This window comes from Mus pahari, chromosome X (genome assembly GCF_900095145.1).
Source record: "Mus pahari chromosome X, PAHARI_EIJ_v1.1, whole genome shotgun sequence".
NCBI classification, from domain to species: Eukaryota; Metazoa; Chordata; class Mammalia; order Rodentia; family Muridae; genus Mus; species Mus pahari.
The window spans coordinates 117,337,878-117,349,122 of NC_034613.1; the positions used below are offsets into that span (position 1 = coordinate 117,337,878).

Sequence of the window (11,245 nt, forward strand, 5' to 3'; positions counted from 1 at the left end):
AGAAGAGAAGAGAAGAGAAGAGAAGAGAAGAGAAGAGAAGAGAAGAGAAGAGAAGAGAAGAGAAGAGAAGAGAAGAGAAGGAAGCAAATAGGCTGTCCTGACCATGGTAGCATGTATTTTAGCTAATATCTACATGTTATCATTATGTGTGGTGCTGATAGGTTTATCTCTGAGCTGGTGGTCAAGAACTGGATGAATGGCTCAGAGACTAGCGTACTATCATACATGCTTAGTACTTCTGGCAACTCCCAGGCCTGAGCATGAGACTAAAATTAAATGAGGTTCAACACTTACATGTCAGATAGGGAATTGTTGGATTCCAAATGCAATTTCATTTCCTCCCTCTCAGGGGTTTTGGGTTGAAAGGTGTACATACATGAGAATTCCTAAAGCAATCATCACTCAGCAGGGTGACTGCCATGAAACCACTTGATTAGCCTAGGAGTCACAGTTTAATTTCTATGGGCTCAAAGAGGCTAGAATTTTTGGTGTGTATTCTCAGTTATGTCACCTGTCTCCTGCCTACAGCATGTGTGTCCTCCTACTCATCCTGCAAATGAAGGATGTTGGTCATAAGGCCACATAAATGAAATACTGTAAACTTCCTTGAGATTTGTCTAAATTGACTAAAACTTGAACTGACTCTTTTATAGTTCCAGGACACCACATCCATACCATATGCTAACCCATTTAAAACATTTTGAATATTTGAACATATACATATAAGATACTTAACATTATCCTTAATATAAATGGATATGACTTTAGTAATTGATATTTAACTGTGAAATTGAACTAAATATCTCTGGAGATCATGTTGAGGCTATGTCTAGGAGCCAACAATGTCCCTAAATTCATATCCTCCTGAGACTTGAGAAGCTTGTCATTTCTGCACATGAAGCACATTCTTTCCATTCTCTGTCTGCCATTATACTCAAAAAGTTATTGATGTGAATTTGCAAATAAAATTAAGAACACTCTCCAGGGAATCTTGGTGTCTGCGATTTGGATATATAAGGAAAAATAGCAATAATTCTACAGGGAAATAAAAATTACTTTTTATATGAATGAGATGTAAATTGTCTGTGATTTACTTCACTTCAACAATGTTTTTAAAGCATACTACATGTATATTACTCCAAGTATATTATTTATTTTATTTTTAAAGTCATACAATAATTACATCATTCCCCTTTCCTTTGTCTTCTTCCAAACCTACCCATCAACACTCATTATTTTTCTCAGAATTCATGCCATCTTTTTTTATTTAATTTTGTTATATACATATATGTGTATATATGCATATGTGTATATATGCTTTTGTGTATATGTATATTCCTGAATAAATTCCTTCTCAGTCAGCATAATATCACTTGAATGTTTATGTAGGCCACCAATTCTGCATTCCCCATATCTCCCACTATACCTCAGATAACCAATTCTTCATCTTTGTGGAAACCACTTTTATAAGTTACACACACGCGCACACACACACACACACACACACACACACACACACATATATATATATATCACTTCTGATGTGACTGGATTTTGGATTTAGATATTTAAGCTTTTATTCTTTATATTCTGAAGATAATTAAAGATCATATTATTAAAACTGACTGGAAAGAATACAATATAAAGATAATATAATAGACATTTAGGTCTGTGTAAATTTTCCACAAATATGTTTGGTTTTAAAATTTTTAAATTTTGTAAGAGCAATATATATGTTGTATGATATCAATGAAGTTTTGTTGAAAAATGAAAACAATTCACTAAAATTTTTCTATCTTGGGTAATTAAGCAAGATGGAGCTTATGCCATACAAATCTATTTTCTCCATATATTTCTGGTATATTTTTGTTTATCAACAACTATTTTTGAGAATATCAACAAAATTTTGTACTTCTATAACCTTAAGCATCCTGAAGCAAGACACCACTTTCTCTTCTAGACTTGTAAATATGAGACACCCCTTTCATATCAGCAGCAATTTCCTAAAAAGTCAATTAAGGAAGGTTTAACAATTATCTTTTATAACCTAGCCCCGTGCTAAGACTCTTGTGTATTATAAAGAACTATAAAACATTTTAAAGTGGTAAAATCCAGTTATACAGCTTAAGCAATACATAAATATATTAAGTATTGAACTGAAATCAGGATATGAATAACATGGTTAAATAAGGTTGTCTCTATGACAACAGTACAATTATCTTTATGTACCCCAAGTACTCTAGTTGATTTCTTCTTTTTCTTTTCTTTTTTTTTTTTAATTTTCCAGACTCCATCCTGGTTTCCCTCATTGTTTGCCCTGCCTCAACTGTAGTACGTTGTTTTCTTATCTACCTGTGTTCTCCCCCAGCGTGTATCCCACATACCAAGTTAATCATCATTAGATTCACTTCCTTTGAGTCATTGTTTTATTCCAAGAATTACCAGTGACACTTTAGTCTACCACCTCGTGTCCAAATCTACTTGCAGATTTCCTATGATCCTTAAGAATTTCATCCTTCACTATATATGTACTGTCATGTCCAATTTGTATTGTTCCTGTCATGAGCAATTTGATCTCTGCATCACCCATTCAATTACTTCTCATCAGACCATACTTTTGTATGTACATCATTCTTGATATATTTATCACTATGATATGGATTGTGTTGTTAAATTTCCCATAATTTCTTCTTCACTTGCTGCTTTCCCATTTTCTTTTCATTCTTTAAATTTCACATAGGCAACAAGGTCCATTCATAAAAATTCCTCCTTACTCTCTCTTCCAGCATTGACCCCTCTTTTCTCCAAGTAATGTATGTATGTAATTCTTACTGTGTAAGTGCTGCAACTACATCCTTTTATTAGATTACATCATGGTTTGTTCTCCTTTTATTTTGTGCTAGATTATAAATTGAGAGCACTGGCATAGCCTCACAAGAGGCCGCTATATCAGGGTCCTGTCAGCAGAATCTTGCTAGCAGGCTATGCCAGTGCCTGGCAAACACAGAAGTGGATGCTCACAGTCAGCTATTGGATGGAACACAGGAACCCCAATGGAGGAGCTAGAGAAAGTACCCAAGGAGCTGAAGGGGGATGCAACCCTGCATGTGGAACAACAATATGAACTAACCAGTATCCCCTGAGCTCGAGTCTCTAGCTGCATATGTAGCAGAAGATGGGCTAATCAGCCATCATTGGGAAGAGAGGCCCCTTCGTCTTGTAAACTTTATATGACCCAGCACAGGGGAATGCCAGGGCCAAGTAGTGGTAGTGGGTGGGTAGGGGAGCAGGGGCGGGGTGGGTATAGGGAACTTTCGGGATAGCATTTGAAATTTAAATAAAATAATAAATAATAAAAATAAGATTTAAAAAAACAGAGCAGAAAAATGCAAACTAAATTCCAAATGGTGGGGAAAATAGTGACTATGTTTTTATTAAAAATAAATTGAGAGCAAAGAAGCATATTTTACTTCCCTGTCTGTTAACCCAAAACATCTGACTTGGTAAACAAAAGATTCTGACTTTTTTTTTTTTTTAGTTTTTAGAGACAGGGTTTCTCTGTATAGCCCTGGCTGTCCTGGAACTCACTCTAGACCAGGCTGGCCTCGAACTCAGAAATCCGCCTGCCTCTGCCTCCCAAGTGCTGGGATTAAAGGCGTGTGCCACCACGCCCGGCAAGATTCTGACTTTTAAAAATCTGTCACTAAAGAATCTATCTCTCCTTTCTTTTATCACAGAAGATCAAGGCACAGAATGCGTATGACTTAGACTCTTAGAAGCCTTTTGCTACAGGAAATCTCCACTGCAATTCATTAAGACTATTTAGTGCCAGAGTAAATATGAGAATATGATGTTTCTCTGATTTTAATTTCAAACAAGATACTTCTTGTAATATAGAAGCTTATAAAAATGCATCCAAAATAAATAGTCCATTTGTTTGAACATGTTGAAAAATATAGCTATGGATATAGCCTAACTTAAATGAATTAATGGTGCTCTAAAATTCCTGGGAAATGGATATTGTACCCAAGCACAAACCTGTCTAATAAATGTTTACACACCATCAAGTCTCAAAACATTCAATATCATACATGGTAGAATATTCTTTACCCTATAATTTGTCTCAATTTTTCCATTACTTTCTTTCATTTTCTCTTCTAGCTTTACTCACAGACAAGCCTCCCAAGCCATTGTTCCCCATGGAAAATCAGCCAAGTGTTATAGATGTCCAGCTGGGTAAGTTTCCTTCTGGGAATAATAATAGATCCTAAACTTGTTCTCTGTTAACAGATGGGGAAAATTGCACGAACCAGGAAAGGTTTATTGCCACTGTTATTACATGCAAATCAATTTGTGTTCTGCTCATTTATAACCCTGGCATTCAGTACAATAGCAGTTTAAGGAAATGAGTTTGTATTGCACCAAGGAATGCTAATACTAACTTGTTACACTGTGTATTAAGTGTGCTATATAGGACAGAGCTTTTTAACTCTGTGATTGATAGATTCATGGTCGTCTTGAATTGGTGATTGGTACAGAAATATTTTCATACATGTCAGCCAAAATTTTTATTTGGAGACCATTAACTTCTGGAGGCTAAGCACTTCATAAAAGACACTGCACAGTGCAGCTTTTAAAATGATTTGATAATATTATTTCCAACAACACAATCCAGTTCTATTTAAAACCCATTTTAAGGACCTGAATATTTATGAATCATAATGATGTCAGGGTCAGTAACAAGTTGATTCATGAATACTACTGTCTTTTTATAATCTCAAATAAGAACATAAAAGTTTAAGGTTTAGTGTGTGTGTGTGTGTGTGTGTGTGTGTGTGTGTGTGTTTGTGTGTGTAGCCTTTCTCCAATCCTTGTGATTTCAAAGAATATAAGAATGAAACTCAGTGGTAGACCTCTTTGGTTCTCTTACAAAGTATGGCCTTTAATCTAAACTATATAACTTAACATTTGTGAGCTTTTTCTTATCTTCAATTTAATCTTAATATTCTCAAGTTTTTCAATTAAAAAACAAAACCAAACAGGACTGAGTAAACTTTAGAAAATCCATGATCTTTTCCAATTTATGACCATGATGGGGCCTACCAATTATACAGCCAAGCAGGATTAATTAATCCCAATATTCAGTTTCTTGGGAAATTTTTACTCCCATTATGATTTTTCTAAGCAAACTTGGATTTGGAGAGGTTTATTCAATCTTCGAAAGATGAGAAAGAAAATTATTTCCCTAAAATTTTGTTCACTACTCTAAAATGTAGTTTTTAAATGCTGTCTAACAACATAGGTACTCAAGTTCAGTCTGTTTTAACCAAAAGATGAGATATACTTGTGCTAGGAGTGGTAGCTGATCCATAAATGTGGAAATATCAGACTATGATTTTTTTCAGCTTTCCTCATATTATCTTTGAGATCATTATATTTTATTAAAGGCAACTGAAAATATAGATGCACTGATATCCTTTCTGCCCAGTTAGTTTTACTTACACTTTTCCATTGAAACTAATATGCAAATATGCCAACGTGCTCTGTGCTTTGTCAGGGGTTTCATAATGGCATTTACTGATCTTATATTCATAGTATATATTGAGGGTTCTAGTGGACAAATTATTTTATAATAAAAAGTATATGCTAAGCAGAGCAAACACAATATGTGGAAATACTCAAAAAAAAAAAAAAAGAAAGAAAGAAAACCCTTGAGTGAATTTGGTTTATGACTGTGGGAAGATCTTTGTTTTTCTTCTGATATATATATATATATATATATATATATATATATATATATATATATATATATATATATATACTTCAAGGGACAAATTTAAGAATTACTGCTCTGCTCAACATAAGGAAACAGGCTATTAAGGGATATATCCTACTCAATTTCACCAAGTATAGCTTCCTGTGGATTGTCTGTAACATGTACAATATATTTGCTTAGTTTGGACAAGTATTTCAGCAATACTAACACAGCTCACCAATATTATCATCTTACAAAATTATTTTTTTTTCTTTTTTTTTTATTATTATTATTTTCTTTATTTACATTTCAAATGCTATCCCGAAAGATTCCCATACCCCTCCCCCCACCTCTGTTCCCCTACCCACCCACTCCCACTACTTGGCCCAGGCCTTGCCTTGTGCTAGGTCATATGGAGTTTGGAAGACCAAGGAGCCTCTATTCCCACTGATGGCCGAATCTTACAAAATTATTACATCAATTTGATTCTGATTTATATTAGATACAAAGCCAAATTTTAATTCTGAAAAAAAATTGACAGAAAGATGGAGAAATGCCCAATTATCCAAGAAAAATCTGTTTCTATGAAACATTGGAGTAACTATATTGTTTTTAAAAGTAAAACGAAATTGCCACTAGATCTTCTGCATTTCAACAAGCACAGTTTTCAGTAATTTGAAAACTTTTTATTTATCTACCACCATTTCCTTGAATGAGAGATCATTTTGTAAGTTCCTCATATTACCAAATAGTAAAGACGCTATTATAAGCACTGTAAATATCAGCTCCTGATCTTAATGTGAGATTCATAGTCATAATGATAAACACTTGAAAAAAATATCACTACAGGAAAAAAGAAATAGAGGAAGATTATGGTTTATTGGATGTCTTCATCTATGTCTGGGGAAATTTAAAAATTCAATACAGTATGGTAGTGTTGGTGAGATATTTTAGTATATGTTGGAATACTTGTTCAGGCAAAACATGTTAAATTTCAAATTGTAATGTCAAAGGTTAATACTTTTGTAATAATGAAAATCTCTAGAAAGTATGTTACACTACATTCTAAAGTTTATTCTCAAGCATATTCTGCTTTAGACATACTTAAACTAGAACAAAATTTTAGAAGTTCCTAAAGAATGCAACAGACCAATCCAAATACCTAAGTATTTTATCAAATGTTGGTCTGCTAAATGCATTCTTTTAAAATTTAAGGCAGTGCTGGGTTAAGATAAACATATGTGTTTCGGCTGCCGCTACCATATGATTGTGGTTTTTGTTAGTCTCCTGGATATTGGGGGATAAGCTTGTTTTAGAGAGTATGACATAAACAATGTTTTGAGATTCTAGAAGCTAGGTTGAGAGAAACTTCCAGCTTCCTCTCAGTCACTTGATTAACTGTAAAACCACTATTCTATATGAAACTCACTGAAACTCTACATGAAAACTCTACATGAAAACTCACTGAAACTCACATGAAACTCTACATGAAAACCACATGGATGTGACATCTATCAGATGGAAGGAAAAATCCAGTAAGTATCAAGGCATCAGACATTTAAATGAAGAAACTGTATTGGAAATGAAGTATCCAGCCCAACTGTTCTAGCACACGCATAGTTTTTACATCTGACAAAAAATGTCATCAAGAAACTCAACTCATTGACAGTGGCCACTTAAATAGAGATACTTTTTTAGGCAATGTTATACTACTATTTAAAAGAAGAAAAATTGGGTTGTCTACAGAATTTTCAATTCAATTTCCTCCACCCCGGAAAAAAAAAAAGCTCACACTCTCCTCATGCAAAAAGGAGATTTTATGGGAAATATTGAGCATGAATTTCGAGGTAGTTTTAGAAACATTGTTTGGAATAATTATAAGGAGTCTGTTTTCAGTTTTCCCTGTTCCTAAATGTAATTTTTGAGTAAAAATACATTATTTTTAATAAATAGATTTGGTATCAGAAAAGATATTTTGTTATGTCTCTAGAGGAAAATAAAAATCTCAACTTTATTTCTGCTATAGTGTAATTCATTAGTCATCCACAAGGTTCTAGAAATTTACATACATTTTTGCTGACATAGCAATGACAGTTTGGTTGTTGCTAAATTGTGTTCACATTATAATGCTGAGAGAAGATTAATCTTAACTGAATAACCATACACTTTGAGATGATAAACACATTCTTAACAAAATAGTAGGAAAACTACTGCTCCTGTATAACAAGCTTATGCAGCTGAAGCTGTCTGGGATAATGCTCAAAATATAAACAGAAAAAAGAATGTACACCAAGAATGTATTAATCCAATATTTTCCTACTTTCTGTTTATTTTCATTCTCTGACAGTAAGTTTAGCTTTATATTTAAGAAATAAACTTTACTATACCAATGTTAGTAATTTCCTCAACAGATGAAAAAGAAAGCACTTAATATTTTTCCCAAGAACTACTAACATTGAGTACAATTTATACTGCTGTTTTTAATAACAAAATATTAAAACATTGGGGCATATATAATGCATGAAATGTATTTCTGTTAGATAATGTCTTCCCTACAAACTACTTTTAGTACAGAACAGAAATGCATACCTTCCATATTGTAGAAGCTTCTGGAAGATTTGAAAGTCTATAAACAAAGTATAACTCAAAAAGTTGAGAACAGCCATCTAATTTTGATTAAAGGTAAATTTGAAAATGTACCCTTGAAGATACGGATATTTCTTCTTGGAAGCATTCTAACTCCTAAAGCTAGCCATAGAGAATCACGTAGAAAGTAGACAAAGGTGAGTTTACTTTATATGTTAAACATTCAAAGAGAAGACCTGAGGGTCTAAGGCATATCAGAAAACTTTGGAAAAGTAGAAGAGTTAAAGCAAATTTAATTATCTCAGATGTTTCAAACATCTAATAGTTCTTTAGATGGGTCTGACCTGGTATAAAAGATTCTTTTTCTTTATTTTCTAGTTTCATCCAGAATTATTTGGTTTTACAGGCTGTTTAAATTCATATTTAATGGCAATGCTATGTGCTACTGGATCAAACAGTCTCCGTGTATATAATCAGTGATAATCTTCATCAGAAATCCATTTTTCCAACCAGGCATGAGAGGCAGAGGCAAGTGAATTTCCTTGAGTTTGAGGCTAGTCTGGTCTTTAGAGTGAGTTCCAGGACAGCCAGGGATGTTAAACTCTGTTTTGAAATAACAAAAATCAAACAAACAATAAAGCAATTTCCACAACATATCTGCTTGTACTAAAATTGTAGGTCTCCTAAGAGATTGTTGGAAAAGACTCTATAGAAACAGGAAGCAGAAGGTAAAACTTAATGCAACACAGGAGTAGAAGGCAAAAGTATTTTAAAAAGATTAATTGAGCACCAAATTATGAAATTATCTGTTTAATAAAAAGATAGTATTTTTGAATCAATTTCATTATCTAAGTACATTCATTTAGTTCTTACTAGATGTCAAATGTGTTAAGTTCTGGAGAGGCAGAGGTGAATAAAATGAGGTTTTTGGTATTTAGAGGTGCTCAGTTTAGTAGGGAAGGCAGGTGGATAAATCACAATCTCAAAGCAATGTGAGAATTTCTGAAGCTGAAACAGAAATTGGTGACGTTCTTGTGGCAAGATCTCATGTATTGCAAATGTTCGCTCAATATCCTTACATAGACCTGTAAACATAAACAATAGATTTATTAGAAATAATTAAAAGTTAACAAAGGTAAAAATGTTAAAAACCACAGCCTGGCCACTAGTTACTTCAATGTGGTAAATACTAAAATTGGGTTAAGGGCCTCTTAGTTGGTAAAGTGTTTGTCACACAATCAGGAGGACTTGAATTCTGATCCCTAACATCCACATAAACACCAATGTGATACCATTTGTACCCCAATGTGATAACATGTACACCAATGTGATGGCATGTACTTGTAACCTCACTGTTAGGTTGGAGCACTGGGGACATATGAAGTCATATGTCATAAAGTTCTAATCCAATCTGTAAAATCCAGGTTCATTGAAAACCACTGTCTCAAAAAGTAAGGTCAAGAGTGCTAAAGATAGCTGAAGCTATTTTTTGGCTACCACATATGCACACATAAGTGACTTCATCTACATTGAGTGCATCTGTAAACATACACATGAACAGACAGACAGCACCTCAAGTGGGGGATCTACTTATTCCATACTTGAATCAGTTTAATTTATCAGAATTACTCAACTTTCTAAAACTCACAAAAAATAAACAAACCAAGGGAGATCAACTAATTTTTTAAATCATGAAACCCAAATAATTATTGATATGAAAAGCAATACATCATTATTTCATTAAACTATGATATCATTTGGTATTTGCAAGATATGAATTATGATAAGAACCAAAATATGCATGATGGGATGATGATGATTAATGCAATGCTGAAGATGAAGCTTGACCCTTGCACATACTAGGCAAATAATTCTATAGTAGCTATATTCCTACTCCTATGTTTCTGAGATTTCTCATTATCTAAATCAGTGTGCCCCTTAACTCTCTTAGTAGTCCAAACTAAACCTGAAATAATCATTTTTGCATCTTGAGTGTTTGAATTACAGTCATGAACTACTTCTTTCTTTCAAATATATTAGTAGGACCAGATATCTGTAAACCAATCATGATGTGTCTGGATGATATCCTAAAAAATCTATTTATGAGGGAGCAAAAAGTTTCTAATGGTTATTTCATGCCTATATTTACAAAGTATAAAAGATAATCAAGGTTATTATCTAAATGATGCAGAGATACCCTCTACCTCAACTGTAAGGACACATATTTGAATGTGCTAGACTCTTTCTCTTTCTCCAGGTTTCTAGATGTGTAGACACAGTATAAAATAAATCATGTAAAGTCATTTGTATGGCATAAAATTACACACAATATTCAGGTTTTAAGGGAGTGTCTACATAGTGTTCTTCCCTAGTTTGTGGTACAAAATTACGTTGTGAAAATTATTGCTCTATTTTATTTTTCATTCTCCGACATTTGAAAAGCATCCATTAATCACTGAATGTCATGGATCAGAAGACAAATTACTAAAATATACTTCAGAATTGACGCTATTGCTGTGAATGCAGACAGAACAGGCTTTAGGGGAATGATAGCTGCCCTCAGTCAACACATTCATAAAAAAGAATTAATTTTAAGAATAGAAAGTTTGTGGTTTTTTTAAAGTGATTTTTGCCTCTCACTTATGCTTTTTATACAAATGATTTTCATTAATATGTTATAGTAGAGCTTTCTGGTAATTTAAAAATGCAGCCTTATAGACACTTTTCCTATATTACCTTGTGCTTCATAGTCAGTTTTCAGGTGCGTTTGCCACTTGAAAAGGAATTTGATTTTTCTTGTGTTTTGCAAGATGTATCTTGGGTATTCTAAGTTTCTGGGCTAATATCCATTTATCAGTGAGTGCATATCTGGTGACTTCTTTTGTGATTGGGTTACCTCACTAA

At 33.4% G+C, this 11,245-nt stretch overlaps 1 protein-coding gene across 1 annotated transcript in view; it reads left to right on the plus strand.

The window, feature by feature from the left end:
- Window positions 1-11,245, plus strand: part of Il1rapl2 (interleukin 1 receptor accessory protein like 2) — a 1,246,644-nt gene that overhangs the window by 876,609 nt on the left and 358,790 nt on the right. Inside the window, exon 6 of the mRNA XM_021187858.2 lies at window positions 4,162-4,236. Within this exon, the coding sequence (XP_021043517.1) occupies window positions 4,162-4,236 (75 nt within the window). The remainder of the gene's footprint in view (window positions 1-4,161; window positions 4,237-11,245) is intronic.